Source organism: Bombina bombina, chromosome 1 (assembly GCF_027579735.1).
Source record: "Bombina bombina isolate aBomBom1 chromosome 1, aBomBom1.pri, whole genome shotgun sequence".
NCBI lineage: Eukaryota > Metazoa > Chordata > Amphibia > Anura > Bombinatoridae > Bombina > Bombina bombina.
The window spans coordinates 408,555,849-408,577,925 of NC_069499.1; the positions used below are offsets into that span (position 1 = coordinate 408,555,849).

Here is a 22,077-nt window from a genome sequence, read left to right on the forward strand (position 1 = left end):
TTCTGGTGTTGACTGCCCCTTTAACATTGTGTTGTTTTTTTTTTTACAGATTTCTAAATAGAATCCCTGTCTCTGTTAAAATGCAAGTTAACACTGTAGAAGCTTTAGAAAAAAAAGAGTAAAATCTTTCATCTCTATATAATACAGCACAATCTCATGCTATCTTTCTCCTTGCATCTCTGTTTTACCTAAAATCCTGCAGTATTGTAAACTTTAAAGTGACATGATTTTTTTTTTATTTCACAATTCAGGTAGAGATTAAACCTTAAAAAAGAAATCCAATTTATTTCTATTCTCAAATTAAATTTCTTCTCTTGGTATTCTTTGTTGAACAGCAGGTAGGTAGGCTCAAGAGCTTGCATGTGTCTAGAGAATGCTTGTAACAAATGTCATGCATTTGTGAGCACTAGATGGTAGCAGTGTTTGCTGCCAGGTAGTGCTCCATATATGTACACACTACCTACCTATCGGCTAGATTTAGAGTTCTGCGGCCAAAGGGGTGCGTTAGCTACGCGTGCTTTTTTCTGGCCGCACCTTTAAAATAACTCTGGTATTGAGAGTCCACAGAATGGCTGCGTTAGGCTCCAAAAAAGGAGCGTACAGCATATTTAACGCCACTGCAACTCTCGATACCAGAGTTGCTTACGGAAGCGGCCAGCTTAAAAAACGTGCTCGTGCACGATTCCCCCATAGGAAACAATGGGGCAGTTTGAGCTGAAAAAAAACCTAACACCTGCAAAAAAGCCGCGTTCAGCTCCTAACGCAGCCCCATTGTTTCCTATGGGGAAACACTTCCTACGTCTGCACCTAACACTCTAACATGTACCCCGAGTCTAAACACCCCTAACCTTACACTTATTAACCCCTATTCTGCCGCCCCCGCTATCGCTGACCTCTGCATATTATTATTAACCCCTAATCTGCCGCTCCGTAAACCGCCGCTACTTACATTATCCCTATGTACCCCTAATCTGCTGCCCCTAACACCGCCAACCCCTATATTATATTTATTAACCCCTAATCTGCCCCCCACAACGTCGCCTCCACCTGCCTACACTTATTAACCCCTAATCTGCCGACCGGACCGCTCCGCTATTATAATAAAGTTATTAACCCCTAATCCGCCTCACTAACCCTATAATAAATAGTATTAACAGCCAATAGAATGCAAGCTCAATCTGATTGGCTGATTGGATCAGCCAATCGGATTGAACTTGATTCTGATTGGCTGATTCCATCAGCCAATCAGAATATTCCTACCTTAATTCCGATTGGCTGATAGAATCCTATCAGCCAATCGGAATTCGAGGGACGCCATCTTGGATGACGTCATTTAAAGGAACCGTCGTTCAGTCGTCGGCCAGGATGGATGTTCCGCGTCGGAGGTCTTCAGGATGCTGCCGCTCCGCTCCGGATGGATGCCGCTTGGATGAAGACTTCAATCGGATGGAAGACCTCTTCTGCCCCGCTTGGATGAAGACTTCTACCGGATGGAGGACCTCTTCTTGCCCCGCTTGGATGAAGACTTCTACCGGATGGAGGACCTCTTCTTGCTCCGCTTGGATGAAGAATTTGGCTCGGCTGGGTGAAGACGACTCAAGGTAGGAAGATCTTCAGGGGCTTAGTGTTAGGTTTATTTAAGGGGGGTTTGGGTTAGATTAGGGGTATGTGGGTGGTGGGTTGTAATGTTGGGGGGGGGGTATTGTATGTTTTTTTTTTTTACAGGCAAAAGAGCTGAACTTCTTGGGGCATGCCCCGCAAAGGGCCCTGTTCAGGGCTGGTAAGGTAAAAGAGCTTTGAACTTTAATAATTTAGAATAGGGTAGGGCATTTTTTTATTTTTGGGGTCTTTGTTATTTTATTAGGGGGCTTAGAGTAGGTGTAATTAGTTTAAAATTGTTGTAATATTTTTCTAATGTTTGTAAATATTTTTTTATTTTTTGTAACTTAGTTCTTTTTTATTTTTTGTACTTTAGCTAGTTTATTTAATTGTATTTATTTGTAGGAATTTTATTTAATTTATTTATTGATAGTGTAGTGTTAGGTTTAATTGTAGATAATTATAGGTATTTTATTTAATTAATTTATTGATAGTGTAGTGTTAGGTTTAATTGTAACTTAGGTTAGGATTTATTTTACAGGTAAATTTGTAATTATTTGAACTATTTTAGCTATTAAATAGTTATTAACTATTTAATAGCTATTGTACCTAGTTAAAATAAATACAAAGTTACCTGTAAAATAAATATAAATCCTAAAATAGCTATAATATAAATATAATTTATATTGTAGCTATATTAGGATTTATTTTACAGGTAAGTATTTAGTTTTAAATAGGAATAATTTATTTAAGAAGAGTTCATTAATTTCGTTAGATTAAAATTATATTTAATTTAGGGGAGTGTTAGGGTTAGACTTAGCTTTAGGGGTTAATACATTTATTAGAATAGCGGTGAGCTCCAGTCGGCAGATTAGGGGTTAATTATTGAAGTTAGGTGTCCGCGATGTTAGGGAGGGCAGATTAGGGGTTAATACTATTTATTATAGGGTTATTGAGGCGGGAGTGAGGCGGATTAGGGGTTAATAACTTTATTATAGTAGCGGTGCGGTCCGCTCGGCAGATTAGGGGTTAATAAGGGTAGGCAGGTGGAGGCGACGTTGAGGTGGGCAGATTAGGGGTTAATAAATATAATATAGGGGTCGGCGGTGTTAGGGGCAGCAGATTAGGGATACATAAGTATAACGTAGGTGGCGGTCGGCAGATTAGGGGTTAAAAAAAATTAATCGAGTGTCTGCGATGTGGGGGGGGCCTCGGTTTAGGGGTACATAGGTAGTTTATGGGTGTTAGTGTACTTTAGAGCACAGTAGTTAAGAGCTTTATAAACCGGCGTTAGCCCAGAAAGCTCTTAACTACTGACTTTTTTCTGCGGCTGGAGTTTTGTCGTTAGATTTCTAACGCTCACTTCAGACACGACTCTAAATACCGGAGTTAGAAAGATCCCATTGAAAAGATAGGATACGCAATTGACGTAAGGGGATCTGCGGTATGGAAAAGTCGCGGCTGGAAAGTGAGCGTTAGACCCTTTCCTGACTGACTCCAAATACCGGCGGTAGCCTAAAACCAGCGTTAGGAGCCTCTAACGCTGGTTTTCACAGCTACCGCCAAACTCTAAATCTAGGCCTATGTATGCTCTTCAGCAACGAATACCATGAGAACAAAGTAAATTTGCTAACTTTGTAAAAATTGTAGCTAAATTATGAAAAAACAAATGTGGGGTTTTATGTCCCTTAAAATAAATACTTTGTTTTTACTTAATGACATCAAGGTCATTTTATTGACGTAAAATACATATCCGTATTTAAGCCCTGTATGCCATTGCATACAACATGAATGTTTTTATATCATGGTAGTTGAATAAGCACAACATACGGAAACAAATTACCCACAATAAAGCAAAATGAAAAATAAATAATGCATTACCATGTTTAATTACTCACTTTATGGTGGTTGTACTTTTGAGTTTAAAGGGACAGTAAACACTGAGCTTCATATAGAAAATGTTTAGTTATGGGAAATGAAACATCTTCGCAATATATTTTTATTATTTATTTTCTCTCCTTTTCATGGAATCTTGCTTTGAAAATTGAGCAATTAATCCTGCTAACTTCTCAAGGCTAACACTGTTCTTTATCTGTGCTTAATTTAATTTCACTGATAACTGCAAAACATAGTACTTTTTACTAACGTTATGACTGTGACAAGCCTTGTTGTCTGCAGTTTAGAGCCCAGATTGGCCCCTCCAAATAAGGCAAATGGTGGGTGGAGTTAGGCTAAAAGTCTGTATCAGCACAACTGGAATGTCTTGTAATTACAGGGTGTTTACTGTCCCTTTAATGAGTGTAAAATTCTTACAGAAATGGAAGTGATGTTGGTTTCATAAAAAACAGAAAAATAGTCACGTTCCAAATATTTTTTAGGGGGAAAATGGACCACCTACCGTTCCATGGCTGAGGACACAATTGATGCAGCAGTGAAATCGCACAATCTGAATGCAGGGCCTTGCAGGACAGTAGGGCTTTTCCTTGAGGGGGGGAAGGACTGGTCCCCTACTCTGTACATTCGTCTGGTTCAGGATTATGGACTTGAGAGTGAAGTAAATATATTTAAGTTTGTGGTAATCTATTTGACGTGTATCTTGTTAAATGTATATATTTGTATTTGCTCTTATTCCTCTCAGTATTTTTAAATGTATTGTTTCTATGTATGAATCTATGGTCCCCTTTTTATTTTCTACTTAAAGAAAACAAACTTTAAACAGATCTTCTGCATGAGTCCCCTCCTCACCTATCCTCTCTGCTCTACCAACTCCAAATTTTAAAGTATCTTGTTGTTGAAAAAGGCTACGTTGTTTGGAGCTCAGCTGATGTATCTACACTGTTACTTGGATAACCCCAATTTTGTTCATTCAAGCATGATGAAGCTTCTGGGATTTTAGAATATTCCCTGTATTTTAAGCTCACTTTGCTCCTCTATCTATGGCACACAGGGCATAGTGTGTAGCTATCTTGTGCTCACCTTCCAGACCGTATGCATCTTTATGGTGCCATTTGCTGCCTGTAGTGTTATGAAGTCTCTTGTGCATGTCTGTATTCCCTTGTTGTAGCCATGAGAGAGCACTCTTCTGACACATTCAAGTGATTTCTCTCTCTGCTTTTCTGGCATGTAACAGAGCACTGCTGAATCGGCTTTCATGCCTATGGTTCTCTGAGTCTACTCATCCTTTATCTGGATCAGTTCCCTCTTCTTCTGTTCATTCTACACAGCTCAAGTCATGGGCTGACTCTCGTCTTCTTTAAGCAAATACAGATTTTGTTTTCTCTTGTAAGGTGTATCCAGTCCACGGATCATCCATTACTTGTGGGATATTCTCCTTCCCAACAGGAAGTTGCAAGAGGATCACCCACAGCAGAGCTGCTATATAGCTCCTCCCCTAACTGCCATATCCAGTAATTCTCTTGCAACTCTCAACAAGCATGGAGGTAGTAAGAGAGAAGTGGTGTAATGTAGTTGTTTTTTTTCTTCAATCAAAAGTTTGTTATTTTTAAATGGTACCGGAGTTGTACTATTTTGTCCCAGGCAGAAAATAGAAGAAGAATCTGCCTGTGATTTCTATGATCTTAGCAGGTTTTAACTAAGATCCATTGCTGTTCTCACACATGACTGAAGAGAGAGGTAACTTCAGCGGGGGAATGGCATGCAGGTTATCCTGCTATGAGGTATGTGCAGTTAAAAAAATTTCTAGAATATGTGAATGCTAGAAAATGCTGCTGATACCATATTTATGTAAGGTAAGCCTGAATACAGTGATTTAATAGCGACTGGTATCATGCTTACTTTCTGAGGTAATACTCTTATAGATTTGCAATATAAAACGTTTGCTGGCATGTTTAAACGTTTTTATATATACTTTGGTGATAAAACTTTATTGGGGCCTAGTTTTTTTCCACATGGCTGGCTTAAATTTGCCTAGAAACAGTTTCCTGAGGCTTTCCACTGTGTTACTATGAGTGGGAGGGGCCTAATTTAGCGCTTTTTTGCGCAGTAACTTTTACAGACTGAGACATCCAGCTTCCTCCAGGAGTCCCCTGAATGCTATAGGACCTCTCTCAAGGGCTCTTAGGCTTTCCAAAATCGTTTGTTGGGAAGGTAGGCCCACAGCAAGGCTGTGGCAGTTTGGTGTGCTGTTAAAAAACGTCTATATCGGTTTTTTTTATTTGTTTTTTGAACTAAGGGGTTAATCATCCATTTTCAAGTGGGTGCAATGCTCTGTTATTATACACACTGTAAAAATTTCGTTTGGTTTACTGCTTTTTTTCACTGTTTTCCAAATTTTGACAAAATTTGTTTCTCTTAAAGGCACAGTACTGTTTTTATTTTTTGATTGTTAACTTGATTTAAAGTGTTTTCCAAGCTTGCTGGTCTCATTGCTAGTCTGTTTAAACATGTCTGACATAGAGGAAACTCCTTGTTCATTATGTTTAGAAGCCATGGTTGAACCCCCTCTTAGAATGTGTACCAAATGTACTGATTTCACTTTAAGTAATAAAGATCATATTCTGTCTTTAAAAAATTTATCACCAGAGGAATCTGACGAGGGGGAAATTATGCCGACTAACTCGCCCCACGTGTCAGACCCTTTGACTCCCGCTCTAATGGCGCCAAGTACATCTAGTGCGCCCATAGCGTTTACTTTACAAGACATGGCGGCGGTCATGGATAATACCCTGTCTGCGGTATTATCCAGACTACCTGGGTTTAGAGGAAAGCGAGACAGCTCTGGAGTTAGAAGAAATACAGAGCATACTGCCGCTTTAAGAGCTATGTCTGATACTCCCTCACAATATACAGAAGCTGAGGAAGGAGAGCTTCTTTCTGTGGGTGATGTTTCTGACTCAGGAAAAAAGATTCAACCTGATAATGATATGTCTACATTTAAATTTAAGCTTGAACACCTCTGCGTGTTGCTCAGGGAGGTTTTAGCTGCTCTGAATGACACTGATACAATTGCAGTGCCAGAAAAATTGTGTAGATTGGACAAATACTATGCAGTGCCGGTGTGCACTGATGCTTTTCCAATACCTAAAAGGTTTACAGAAATTATTACTAAGGAATGCCGTTCTCTCCCCCTCCTATTTTTAAGAAAATGTTTCCAATAGATGCCACCACACGGGACTTATGGCAGACAGTCCCTAAGGTGGAGGGAGCAGTTTCTACCCTAGCTAAGCGTACTACTATCCCTGTCAAGGACAGTTGTGCTTTCTCAGATCCAATGAATAAAAAGTTAGAGGGTTACCTTAAGGTCCTTTCAACCATCCAAATCTAATTTCTCTGAGGCTGACTGCCTGGAGATTGAACGCTTGATTTTATCAAAGCGTGGTTTCTCCGAGTCAGTCATTAATACCTTAATTCAGGCACGAAAGCCTGTCACCAGGAAAATCGATCATAAGATATGGCATAAATATCTTTATTGGTGTGAATCCAAGGGCTACTCATGGAGTAAGGTCAGGATTCCCAGGATATTATCTTTTCTCCAAGAAGGATTGGAGAAAGGATTGTCGGCTAGTTCCTTAAAGGGACAGATTTCTGCGCTGTCTATTCTTTAACACAAGCGTCTGGCGGATGTTCCAGACGTTCAGGCATTTTGTCAGGCTTTAGTTAGAATCAAGCCTGTGTTTAAACCTGTTGCTCCACCTTGGAGCTTAAATTTGGTTCTTAAAGTTGTTCAGGGGGTTCCGTTTGAACCTCTTCATTCCATAGATATCAAACTTTTATATTGGAAAGTTTTTTTTTGGTAACTATTTCCTCGGCTCGTAGAGTTTCCGAGTTATCTGCCTTACAATGTGATTCTCCTTATCTGATCTTCCATGCAAATAAGGTAGTTCTGCGTACCAAACCTGGGTTTTTACCTAAGGTGGTATCTAATAAGAATATCAATCAGGAGATTGTTGTTCCATCATTGTGTCCTAATCCTTCTTCAAAGAAGGAACGTCTATCACACAATCTTGACGTGGTTCGTGCTTTAAAGTATTATTTACAAGCTACTAAGGATTTTCGTGAAACATCTGCTTTGTTTGTTGTCTACTCTGGACAGAGGAGAGGCCAAAGGGCTTCGGCAATTTCTCTTTCGTTTTGGCTAAGAAGTTTAATCCGCTTAGCTTATGAGACTGCTGGCCAGCAGCCTCCTGAAAGGATTACAGCTCATTCTACTAGAGCTGTGGCTTCCACATGGGCCTTTAAAAATGAGGCTTCTGTTGAACAGATTTGCAAGGCGGCAACTTGGTCTTCGCTTCATACTTTTTCAAAATTCTATAAATTTGATACTTTTGCTTCTTCGGAGGCTATTTTTGGGAGAAAGGTTTTACAGGCAGTGGTACCTTCCGTTTAAGTACCTGCCTTGTCCCTCCCTTCATCCGTGTACTTTAGCTTTGGTATTGGTATCCCACAAGTAATGGATGATCCGTGGACTGGATACACCTTACAAGAGAAAACATAATTTCTTTCATGTAATTAGCAAGAGTCCATGAGCTAGTGACGTATGGGATATACATTCCTACCAGGAGGGGCAAAGTTTCCCAAACCTCAAAATGCCTATAAATACACCCCTCACCACACCCACAATTCAGTTTTACAAACTTTGCCTCCGATGGAGGTGGTGAAGTAAGTTTGTGCTAGATTCTACATTGATATGCGCTCCGCAGCAAGTTGGAGCCCGGTTTTCCTCTCAGCGTGCAGTGAATGTCAGAGGGATGTGAGGAGAGTATTGCCTATTTGAATACAGTGATCTCCTTCTACGGGGTCTATTTCATAGGTTCTCTGTTATCGGTCGTAGAGATTCATCTCTTACCTCCCTTTTCAGATCGACGATATACTCTTATATATACCATTACCTCTGCTGATTCTCGTTTCAGTACTGGTTTGGCTTTCTACAAACATGTAGATGAGTGTCCTGGGGTAAGTAAATCTTATTTTCTGTGACACTCTAAGCTATGGTTGGGCACTTTGTTTATAAAGTTCTAAATATATGTATTCAAACATTTATTTGCCTTGACTCAGAATGTTCAACTTTCCTTATTTTCAGACAGTCAGTTTCATATTTGGGATAATGCATTTGATTTAATCATTTTTTCTTACCTTCAAAAATTTGACTCTTCCCTGTGGGCTGTTAGGCTCGCGGGGGCTGAAAATGCTTCATTTTATTGCGTCATTCTTGGCGCGGACTTTTTTGGCGCAAAAAATTCGTTTCCGTTTCCGGCGTCATACGTGTCGCCGGAAGTTGCGTCATTTTTTGACGTTATTTTATTTTAAAAGCATTTAGGCGCCAAATAATGTGGGCGTCTTATTGGCGCGAAAAATATGGGCGTCGCTTTTGTCTCCACATTATTTTAGTCTCATTTTTCATTTGCTTCTTTGGCATTTTTTCCCATTCCTGAAACTGTCATTTAAGGAATTTGATCAATTTTGCTTTATATATATGTTGTTTTTTCTCTTACATATTGCAAGATGTCTCACGTTGCATCTGAGTCAGAAGATACTACAGGAAAATCGCTGTCTAGTGCTGGATCTACCAAAGCTAAGTGTATCTGCTGTAAACTTTTGGTAGCTATTCCTCCAGCTGTTGTTTGTATTGATTGTCATGACAAACTTGTTAAAGCAGATAATATTTCCTTTAGTAAAGTACCATTGCCTGTTGCAGTTCCTTCAACATCTAAGGTGCAGAATGTTCCTGATAATATAAGAGATTTTGTTTCTGAATCCATAAAGAAGGCTATGTCTGTTATTTCTCCTTCTAGTAAACGTAAAAAATCTTTTAAAACTTCTCTCCCTACAGATGAATTTTTAAATGAACCTCATCATGATTCTGATGACTCTTCTGGTTCAGAGGATTCTGTCTCAGAGGTTGATGCTGATAAATCTTCATATTTATTTAAAATGGAATTTATTCGTTCTTTACTTAAAGAAGTACTAATTGCTTTAGAAATAGAGGATTCTGGTCCTCTTGATACTAATTCTAAACGTTTGGATAAGGTATTTAAAGCTCCTGTGGTTATTCCAGAAGTTTTTCCTGTTCCTAATGCTATTTCTGCAGTAATTTCCAAAGAATGGGATAAATTGGGTAATTCATTTACTCCTTCTAAACGTTTTAAGCGATTATATCCTGTGCCGTCTGACAGATTAGAATTTTGGGACAAAATCCCTAAAGTTGATGGGGCTATTTCTACCCTTGCTAAACGTACTACTATTCCTACGTCAGATGGTACTTCGTTTAAGGATCCTTTAGATAGGAAAATGTAATCCTTTCTAAGAAAAGCTTATCTGTGTTCAGGTAATCTTCTTAGACCTGCTATATCTTTGGCTGATGTTGCTGCAGCTTCAACTTTCTGGTTGGAAACTTTAGCGCAACAAGTAACACATCATGATTCTCATGATATTATTATTCTTCTACAGCATGCTAATAATTTTATCTGTGATGCCATTTTTGATATTATCAGAGTTGATGTCAGGTTTATGTCTCTAGCTATTTTAGCTAGAAGAGCTTTATGGCTTAAAACTTGGAATGCTGATATGGCTTCTAAATCAACTTTACTTTCCATTTCTTTCCAGGGTAACAAATTATTTGGTTCTCAGTTGGATTCCATTATTTCAACTGTTACTGGTGGGAAAGGAACTTTTTTACCACAGGATAAAAAATCTAAAGGTAAAAGCAGGGCTAATAATCGTTTTCGTTCCTTTCGTTTCAACAAAGAACAAAAGCCTGATCCTTCATCCTCAGGAGCAGTTTCAGTTTGGAAACCATCTCCAGTCTGGAATAAATCCAAGCCAGCTAGAAAGGCAAAGCCTGCTTCGAAGTCCACATGAAGGTGCGGCCCTCATTCCAGCTCAGCTGAAATTTGGATCAATTCTGTTCACAATCTTTGGATTCAGAGCATTGTTTCAGAAGGGTACAGAATTGGTTTCAAGATGAGACCTCCTGCAAAGAGATTTTTTCTTTCCCGTGTCCCAGTAAATCCAGTAAAAGCTCAAGCATTTCTGAAATGTGTTTCAGATCTAGAGTTGACTGGAGTAATTATGCCAGTTCCAGTTTCGGAACAGGGGATGGGGTTTTATTCAAATCTCTTCATTGTACCAAAGAAGGAGAATTCCTTCAGACCAGTTCTGGATTTAAAAATATTGAATCGTTATGTAAGAATACCAACGTTCAAGATGGTAACTGTAAGGACTATCTTGCCTTTTGTTCAGCATGGGAATTATATGTCCACAATAGATTTACAGGATGCATATCTGCATATTCCGATTCATCCAGATCATTATCAGTTCCTGAGATTCTCTTTTCTGGACAAGCATTACCAGTTTGTGGCTCTGCCGTTTGGCCTAGCTACAGCCCCAAGAATTTTTACAAAGGTTCTCGGTGCCCTTCTGTCTGTAATCAGAGAACAGGGTATTGTGGTATTTCCTTATTTGGACGATATCTTGGTACTTGCTCAGTCTTTACATTTAGCAGAATCTCATTCGAATCGATTTGTGTTGTTTCTTCAAGATCATGGTTGGAGGATCAATTTACCAAAAAGTTCTTTGATTCCTCAGACAAGGGTAACCTTTCTGGGTTTCCAGATGGATTCAGTGTCCATGACTCTGTCTTTAACAGACAAGAGACGTCTAAAATTGATTGCAGCTTGTCGAAACCTTCAGTCACAATCATTCCCTTCGGTAGCCTTATGCATGGAAATTCTAGGTCTTATGACTGCTGCATCGGACGCGATCCCCTTTGCTCGTTTTCACATGCGACCTCTTCAGCTCTGTATGCTGAAGCAATGGTGCAAGGATTACATGAAGATATCTCAATTAATATCTTTAAAACCGATTGTTCGACACTCTCTAACATGGTGGACAGATCACCATCGTTTAATTCAGGGGGCTTCTTTTGTGCTTCCGACCTGGACTGTAATTTCAACAGATGCAAGTCTCACAGGTTGGGGAGCTGTGTGGGGATCTCTGACGGCACAAGGAGTTTGGGAATCTCAGGAGGTGAGATTACCGATCAATATTTTGGAACTCCGTGCAATTTTCAGAGCTCTTCAGTTTTGGCCTCTTCTGAAGAGAGAATCGTTCATTTGTTTTCAGACAGACAATGTCACAACTGTGGCATACATCAATCATCAAGGAGGGACTCACAGTCCTCTGGCTATGAAAGAAGTATCTCGAATTTTGGTTTGGGCGGAATCCAGCTCCTGTCTAATCTCTGCGGTTCATATCCCAGGTATAGACAATTGGGAAGCGGATTATCTCAGTCGCCAAACGTTGCATCCGGGCGAATGGTCTCTTCACCCAGAGGTATTTCTTCAGATTGTTCAAATGTGGGAACTTCCAGAAATAGATCTGATGGCGTCCCATCTAAACAAGAAACTTCCCAGGTATCTGTCCAGATCCCGGGATCCTCAGGCGGAGGCAGTGGATGCATTATCACTTCCTTGGAAGTATCATCCTGCCTATATCTTTCCGCCTCTAGTTCTTCTTCCAAGAGTAATCTCCAAGATTCTGAAGGAATGCTCGTTTGTTCTGCTGGTAGCTCCGGCATGGCCTCACAGGTTTTGGTATGCGGATCTTGTCCGGATGGCCTCTTGCCAACCGTGGACTCTTCCGTTAAGACCAGACCTTCTGTCACAAGGTCCTTTTTTCCATCAGGATCTGAAATCCTTAAATTTAAAGGTATGGAGATTGAACGCTTGATTCTTGGTCAAAGAGGTTTCTCTGACTCTGTGATTAATACTATGTTACAGGCTCGTAAATCTGTATCTCGAGAGATATATTATAGAGTCTGGAAGACTTATATTTCTTGGTGTCTTTCTCATCATTTTTCTTGGCATTCTTTTAGAATACCGAGAATTTTACAGTTTCTTCAGGATGGTTTAGATAAGGGTTTGTCCGCAAGTTCTTTGAAAGGACAAATCTCTGCTCTTTCTGTTCTTTTTCACAGAAAGATTGCTATTCTTCCTGATATTCATTGTTTTGTTCAAGCTTTGGTTCGTATAAAACCTGTTATTAAGTCAATTTCTCCTCCTTGGAGTTTGAATTTGGTTCTGGGAGCTCTTCAAGCTCCTCCGTTTGAACCTATGCATTCATTGGACATTAAATTACTTTCTTGGAAAGTTTTGTTCCTTTTGGCCATCTCTTCTGCCAGAAGAGTTTCTGAATTATCTGCTCTTTCTTGTGAGTCTCCTTTTCTGATTTTTCATCAGGATAAGGCGGTGTTGCGAACTTCTTTTGAATTTTTACCTAAAGTTGTGAATTCCAACAACATTAGTAGAGAAATTGTGGTTCCTTCATTATGTCCTAATCCTAAGAATTCTAAGGAGAAATCGTTGCATTCTTTGGATGTTGTTAGAGCTTTGAAATATTATGTTGAAGCTACGAAATCTTTCCGTAAGACTTCTAGTTTATTTGTTATCTTTTCCGGTTCTAGAAAAGGCCAGAAAGCTTCTGCCATTTCTTTGGCATCTTGGTTGAAATCTTTAATTCATCTTGCCTATGTTGAGTCGGGTAAAACTCCGCCTCAAAGAATTACAGCTCATTCTACTAGGTCAGTTTCTACTTCCTGGGCGTTTAGGAATGAAGCTTCGGTTGACCAGATTTTCAAAGCAGCAACTTGGTCCTCTTTGCATACTTTTACTAAATTCTACCATTTTGATGTATTTTCTTCTTCTGAAGCAGTTTTTGGTAGAAAAGTACTTCAGGCAGCGGTTTCAGTTTGAATCTTCTGCTTATGTTTTTCGTTAAACTTTATTTTTGGGTGTGGATTATTTTCAGCAGGAATTGGCTGTCTTTATTTTATCCCTCCCTCTCTAGTGACTCTTGTGTGGAAAGATCCACATCTTGGGTAGTCATTATCCCATACGTCACTAGCTCATGGACTCTTGCTAATTACATGAAAGAAAACATAATTTATGTAAGAACTTACCTGATAAATTCATTTCTTTCATATTAGCAAGAGTCCATGAGGCCCGCCCTTTTTTTGTGGTGGTTATGATTTTTGTATAAAGCACAATTATTCCAATTCCTTATTTTATATGCTTTCGCACTTTTTTATCACCCCACTTCTTGGCTATTCGTTAAACTGAATTGTGGGTGTGGTGAGGGGTGTATTTATAGGCATTTTGAGGTTTGGGAAACTTTGCCCCTCCTGGTAGGAATGTATATCCCATACGTCACTAGCTCATGGACTCTTGCTAATATGAAAGAAATGAATTTATCAGGTAAGTTCTTACATAAATTATGTTTTATGCTTACCTGATAAATTTATTTCTCTTGTGGTGTATCCAGTCCACGGCCCGTCCTGTCATTTTAAGGCAGGTATTTTTTTAATTTTAAACTTCAGTCACCACTGCACCCTATGGTTTCTCCTTTCTCTGCTTGTTTTCGGTCGAATGACTGGATATGGCAGTTTGGGGAGGAGCTATATAGCAGCTCTGCTGTGGGTGATCCTCTTGCAACTTCCTGTTGGGAAGGAGAATATCCCACAAGTAATGGATGATCCGTGGACTGGATACACGACAAGAGAAATAAATTTATCAGGTAAGCATAAATTATGTTTTCCTCTAGCTAAAACCCCCATTTAGTAGACAGCTTCTGTGCAATCTTAGCAATCCATCTTCCTCTCTTATCGTAGAAGTACATGGTTTCTTCCGGTCCTCTGATTATCATAAATATTTCAGACTGGATCATTAGGTAAAAAAACATCCTTCTAAGGTTTTTACTCTGTCATGTTCTGTGAAGCAATGTAAGGGATGTCAAATCTTTTAACAAGCTTCTACTGTGTTCCTACTGCACATATGACCCACATGTTGAAACTGTTGGCTTCATTCTGTGAAGAATGGTTTTGTTGAATACATTTTGGGTAAGCTAGTTTAATTCACTTGTGATGTCTACGTGGAAATATTAAATTTGGCTGTTTTTTATAAATCCTTCTCTTTTTCAGTAATTTAGGATTTTATAGCTTTAAGCATATGTTGTTAGAAATTCCCTTCAAGGGTTAAGTTACTTGCAAGCCTGAAATTGTTTCTAGTTCGTTTCATCTTTATAATGTAGGTCAAAATATATAATTATATATATAGGTATCCAAAATTCCAGATCTTGCCCTCAAATGGAGAACTGCCTGGGTGCAACTTTGAAAATAAACAGTAGCCAAAAAGAAGTGCACTCTCAGGTCTTTCACAGCAAAGTTACTTTATTTCTGTTTTTTTTTTTGTTTTTTTTTCACAGCAAAGTTACTTTATTTCTGTAACGTTTTCGGAGGTCTCGCCTCCTTCATCAGCATAGTTAAAACAAAGCATAGAATACAAATAAATAGTGACATACTCACTCATACCACTCAAAACCAGCCCCTTTCCCTTGGCGCCAAACTGCCGATAATGGAACGCATACTGCGTTCCATCAGTGCTAAGTGCCGGAAATGGTGCGCTACATCACTTCCGGGAAACAAATATTGCCCAAACATGTGAAACAATTAAAAATCGTGTAAGATGAGCGTGATCGGATCTCTCCTGCATGTGTGTACTCACAACAACTACACTACCTAGTGCAGATACTACAAAATAACAAACAAAACTTGAAAGCAAAAGTTTTGGCGAAGCGGTTGCACGTTGTCATGGCAACCTGTGTATACATCGTACCCCACTCATTCTATGGGGAAAAGAAATAAAGATAAAGAGCAAATGTGATCCACAATTCTGTGTGGTGTTATACAAACTCAAAAAGTGCAGTGCTGATTCATATATATACATACTATACTTAAAGTAACTAGAAAATACACTGCCTACCCTAATAGCAAACAATTGCAATTGCGAGTTGTGCTGCAGGTTTTCAGCCATACAAGACTCAAGTTTAATCTAAATAACCCAAAGGTTTAAATAATGTATACCCATAAGGACTGCATAATTGCACCCTAATGTTATGCAGGGGTCGGTTTCCACTAATGCCCAGTATAAAATAAACCTCCAAGATGGTAATGTGAATTTTTAAATTGGATTATCCCTTAATTACTATGCTGGGTATGAGAAACCTCAACATTATGGAACCCCTGGTTATTTCTATCTGAGTGCATATTACTGAGGTCCCCCTAGTCAATATTGACTAGCTAACTAAAACTATATCATTATTTCTATCATCTATAGTTATAGCCAAAAAATCATATCACACATGCAACCGCCTCATTCATCGTCAGAATCACCAGACACATGAACATATATTTCATTAGAGAAAAAGATTCAATTAAAAACAAGTATATAACAGGGTCCTCATATTCAATGCTGTAATACCCCTCTGGGTGATGGTTTAACTCTATAAGTCCCAGGATTGCCTTATCATACTCCACACAGAACCCTACAAGGTTTCAGAATGCTCCCATGATCCTTCTTTATGTTAGTTGATTTTTCACTCTTCTGGATCTTTAGCCACGCTAAGATCATTCAAGTATTACAATGTCATACAGCCTTACTGGATTTGATATAATGTGATCTTCAGGCTATGTAGGGAATCAAAGTGACTTTCCTTCATGGGTTGACCTGTATAGGTTATTCTTATTACTTTAATTTGGAGAAATTGTCCCTGCACGGTTCTGTTTAGCCATTGTTATAGCGATGTTAAATGCTCAACCAATTCTAATAGCCTTGTAATGATGAATTGGCTACGTGTGTAAATAAACAAATGGTAACTCCAAAGCACCACTACCTGACTTCCACACAGGAACTGGAAGTACCCTAGTCCCCCATACCTGGTGCTGTGGATTCACCGGGTAAGGTAACCCCCCATGACAGGGTTCACCCAGCCCAGGACACACAGAGTCATGGTAGTCAAGGTACCGTACCCTAAGAATGTATCACACCTTATAGCCACATTACATTAAGACTTTGAAATCAGGAGTTGTATTGAGCCCACCTGGGTACACCGTGCCCAATCGATACATCCACTGAGCCTCCCGCTGCAGTAGTATCTTGCTCCTATCGCCTCCCCTATCCAAAGGGGGAACATGATCGATAAGTGTGTATCTTATTGATGCCACCGGATGTTTAAGTTGTGCACAGTGCCTGGCCACTGGTTTGTCCGAGTCCCCAGACTTTAGAGCTGACCAGATGGCATGTCGGTGATTTGCCATTCTTTCTCTGAGTGTGCCCGTCGTTTTGCCAACGTAAAAACGAGAACACGGACAAACCAACAGATATATGACAAATGTTGTTGTGCAGGTGATTGAGTGGCGGATACCAAACTGTCGATTGGTATGTGGGTGATGAAATGTCTTTGTATTTATGAGCCCATTACAGGAAGTACACCCTAGACACCGATAGGATCCCTTGATGTTAGTATATGTCATGGATCTGTAACTTGCCCTTGGGTCAGTCTTGACCAGTAGGTCCCGCAAGTTTGTGCCCCTCCTGTAACCCACCATAGGTGTGAGGTGGTTACTGAAGCGTAGCTTTGGGTCAGATGACACGATGGGCCAATGTGTTCTTAGGATCGATCCAGCATTTCTAGTGCTAGGAGAAAATGTAGTGGCCATTATAAGCTTTTCATCTGTGTTTTGTCTTGTTTTTTTTGCTAGCAGTTGTGTCTGTGTGTATTGTGACACTTCATCCATCATTAGTTTGATGTCTTGTGTCTTATACCCTCTCTCTGCAAATTTTTCACCCATTTCCAACAACTGGGAGGCTCCCTTCCTAGGATCAGAATTATTCCTCACTGTTCTAATTAATTGTGACTTAAGTATGCCTTTAAGTAGTGCTGGGGGATGACAGCTATCTGATCTCAACAGGGAATTCCTGTCTGTGGGTTTGCTGAATAGTGTGCACCCCAGCCCTTGTGCCGTTTTAAGAAAATTGATGAATTGCAAATCGGCCATCATTTTGAACCGAACAGTGGTTTGTGTGTTATTAAACAAATCGAACCAGCCATGGAGATCATCCATGTCCCCTCTCCAAATCAAAAAGATATCGTCTATGTACCTAAGGTAGAAAGTGATAGAAGAATCACATTTACCCCATAGGTACAGATTTTCAAAGTGAGACATAAATATATTCGCATATGAGGGGGCCATGGATGACCCCATGGCTGTACCTGCTACCTGCAGAAAGACCTGGTGCTGTGAAAGACCTGAGAGTGCACTTCTTTTTGTCTACTAATTATATATATATATATATATATATATATATATATATATATATATATGTGTATATATTAATCTATCGGCCCCATGTTTCCAACATATATACACATGTATTTACATATATATGTACACACCACCAGCTAAAAGATCTTGCTGAAGGCTCAGATGATGGTTAGCATTTTTTAGCAATAAATAATTTTTTTAATTTAGGTATGTCCGGTACATTATTTTTTAGACATAATGCATATTAATTTAACTTTTATATGCACTGGGAAACCAAAAAAACAAACATGCAATATGTCCTATGCATGGCTGTAATTATGAGCTGTGGCTCTGCCAGACTGAAATTTGCTATAATATTTCTATCATGTAAGCAGTCTGGAAAAATCATGCAATTTTCCATCATTGGGGTCAGTATGGTGCTTGCTCTTAAAGGGACACTGAACCCAAATGTTTTATTTCATGATTCAGATAGAGCATTCCATTTTAAGCAACTTTCTATTTTACTTCTATTATAAATTGTTCTTCATTCTCTTGCTATCTTTACTTGAAAAGCAAGACTGTAAGTTTAGAAGCCGGCCCATTTTTTATTCACAACCTGGGTTGTGCTTGCTGATTGGTGGGCTAAATGCACCCGCCAATAAACAAGTGCTGTCCAGTGTTCTGAACTAAAAATTGGCTGGCTCCTTAGCTTAGATGCCTTCTTTTTCAAATAAAGATAGCAAGAGAATGAAGGAAAATTGATAATAGGAATAAATTAGAAAGTTGCTTAAAATTGCATGCTCTATCTGAATCATGAAAGAAAAAATGTGGCTTTAGTATCCCATTTAGTTGTTTAATTTTCCTAGTTTCAGGTGAAGCCCTTCCTTGTGAGCTTTTTTAGATGGCAACCCTAGGATCCTTTCCCAGTAACACACCTGACTCTCATATGAGGTTTCCCCACGATTTGTGATTAGTAAGATGCTGATTCTTTAAAGCACCAGTAAACACAGTAGATTTGCATAATCAACGAATGCATGATAACAAGACAATGCAATAGCACTTAGTCTGAGTAGTAAAAAAAAATTCCACTCCCCCTGTACCATGTGACAGCCATCAGCCAATCACAGATGCATGTACATGCTTACTCTGTGAATTCTTGCACATTCTTACTCGGTAGGAGCTAGTGACTCAAAAAGTGTAAATTTTAAAGACTGTGCACTTTTTGTTTATGGAAGTGAATTGGAAAGTTTTTTTAAATTGCTGCTCTATCTGAATAATGAAAGTTTAATTTTGACTTGAGAGTCCCTTCAAGGGATAAGCTTTTAGCAGCCCAGTTGGACTGTTTTTACCACTGACATCTGCAATCTTGTCAAAAGTCTGCAATGATGATTAACATTTTCCATATTGTACCAAATATTAACTATCATTTAGGAATTCACAGCAAGTCTACAATTATAGAGGTTTCTGAAATCCTCTTTTGAGCAGATTTGCCTCAGGGCAATCTGTACCTTTCAAATTCCATTTCATAAAATGCCAGACTATTAATCCAGGAGATTATTTTAGTTTTTTCCCCTAAAGTGGTTAAGCCAAAAATGCATTTATGGCATTATAATAAGCTATAAATTAATAAAGGATTGTTCCATAATCAGTTAGACTCTTACATTTGTTTTAGATGCAGTAGTGATTCCTATATGCATTTGCTCTGATTGCTCTGCTACCTTGTAAAAAGAATCAGAAAGTGTCTTCTGGTACAAGACTGTTCTGGAAGGACATGGTCTTTATGAGAGGTTTATACTACTGGTTACTTCCCAAGTTCCATATCCAGTTTGAAATTAAAGTTCAGAAGTGGTGCAGTTAATGGCAAGGCAGGTCCTGAAGATAATGGCTTGGACTTCATTGACTCCGGTAGGCTATATCTCCTGCTGCATCATAGGTTTTTTTTTAATCTGTTTTAGAGAGGACGCAGTAGTGGTTTTAGTAATATACTTAATCTTAAACATATAAAATTTAAAAATGCATATTTAAACTACAGCACTCGTGACACCTTATTTTTAATGCACTGCATGCATTTCCTTAAAAAATATATATGTGTACATTATATGAAACCAACAATGCAAATGTGCTCTTCATAGTTCCTTTGACTGAAAGTGTTTTGGATTGTTATTGTCCATCTTTACTGGTCATTTGACTATAACAGGGTCACTTCCATTTCTTTTGGCAAACAGTAAGATCCCTCTTATAGCCTCTTCTATGGAACCTCAAATACTGCAAACTATTTTAACTTATTTATAACCAAGAACAATTTTACATACCTCCCAACATTTCAAAATTAAAAAGAGGGAACCCCCCCCCCCCCCGCAAAAAAATTGAAATGAGGTGGGCGGGGCTTAAAAAATTCATAAGACCAAAGTAATAAAAATAAAATTCTAAATACAGTCATATATTTTAATACACTTAGGCAGTAAATCAAACACAAGCTCAAACCACTGGTATGGCTATGTGAGCGCTGTATTTAATTAGCCTTTGCAAAGACATTGCTAAATATTTTTATCTTAATTGCACATTTATTGATAAATTCTTTAAAACTACTCTCTGCATTCCCCATTAATATTCTAGATTCTGGCCTTTAAAGTCAGCAAAAATGCACAGTAGCACACTACATAGCATACACTTACATATGCAGATACACACACACACACACACACTACATAGCATACACTTATACATGCAGATACACACACATTACATAGCATACACTTATCATGCAGATACACACACACTACATAGCATACACTTATACATGCAGATACACACACACTACATAGCATACACTTATACATGCAGATACATACACACTACATAGCATACACTTACACATGCAGATACACACACACTACATAGCATACACTTATACATGCAGATACACACACACTACATAGCATACACTTATACATGCAGATACATACACACTACATAGCATACACTTACACATGCAGATACACACACACTACATAGCATACACTTGTACATGCAGCATACACTTATACATGCAGATACACAGACACTACATAGTATACACTTATACATGCAGACACACACTACATAGCATACACTTATACATGCAGATACACACTTATACATGCAGATACACACACACTACATAGCTTACATTTATACATGCAGACACACACACACTACATAGCATAAACTTATACATACAGACACACACACACAGTTATGGATACAGATAGACACACACACACTACATCATATATGGGTATCTGTAATTCATTGTATGGGGTCCTGGGGTTGGCAAGCACATTAGCTGGCAGTCTGCGGCTGCCACTGCTCATTGTATAAAACTGAAGGCATGCTAGTATTATCACCAGGGGTTAGATATCATCATTACCAGAGGTAGGTTCGAGAGGTCACCATTACCCGTGGTCAGAGTGTATACAGCCTTCTTACTCCTGCTTAACCCACACACCATTCCTTTTCCACAGGGAATATAACAGGTATCTAACCCTGTGAGAGCAAAGCCAGCTGCTTCTGAGTATGGGCCCAATAGAATTTAAAAAAAAAAAAATTTTTTTTTTTTTTTTTAAATGCCTGGGGCAAATCGGGACAGACCCCTAAAATCGGGACTGTCCCGCGAAAATCAGGACAGTTGGGGGGTATGATTTTATGTGTTTGTTTTTTCATTATGGATTAATCCACTTTATTCCTTATAATGTAGTTTTGTGCTTACATATATATTGTGTATATAATAATCCCACATTCAGAAAGGGAAAATACAGGAAAAATATTTGTTAATAATTGCATTTATAATATTTATAAATATTTTATGTGCACTTTTACAAATTGGGGATATATGTATACATTCATGACAAATTAAGCCCTATGACATTTAATCTGATTCCAACATTATATTCTTTAAATGTGATCAGAGAAGCAAAAGGCAGTTGACATGCCATTAGTCACAGTTACATTGATGCATGCATAGTAGTGTAAGTGCTGGCCTAAGCATTCACAAAACAAGTAGTTTCCTCCCACACAATCAAGATTTAATACCCTCTTCAGTCTATTTGATAAAAGCTTTGGGAAACTGACATAAGTAGTGTGGGTTTTTTTTCCCTGCTGTGCTCTCAGAAGCAGAATAAGAAAATGTTGAATTGTAAGATGCTCACTCAGTTGTGATGTTTTCCTGCAGGTTGCCCAGCACCTTGCTTCAACATACGGTGACAAGGCCTTTGAAGTAGCAAAATTAGCAAAAGTCACTGGACAAAGGTGGCCGATCGTTGGAAAAAGACTTGTTTCTGAATTTCCATACATAGAAGCAGAGGTTTGTAAACATTAATGTTCTAAGAAAGGGCAACAGTGTTTGT

At 38.8% G+C, this 22,077-nt stretch overlaps 1 protein-coding gene across 1 annotated transcript in view; it reads left to right on the plus strand.

Moving 5' to 3' along the window:
* Positions 1–22,077, plus strand: part of GPD2 (glycerol-3-phosphate dehydrogenase 2) — a gene marked incomplete in the record, with an annotated part of 636,690 nt that overhangs the window by 507,569 nt on the left and 107,044 nt on the right. Inside the window, 2 exon segments of the mRNA XM_053698314.1 lie at positions 3,978–4,153; positions 21,903–22,034. Of these exon segments, the coding sequence (XP_053554289.1) occupies positions 3,978–4,153; positions 21,903–22,034 (308 nt within the window).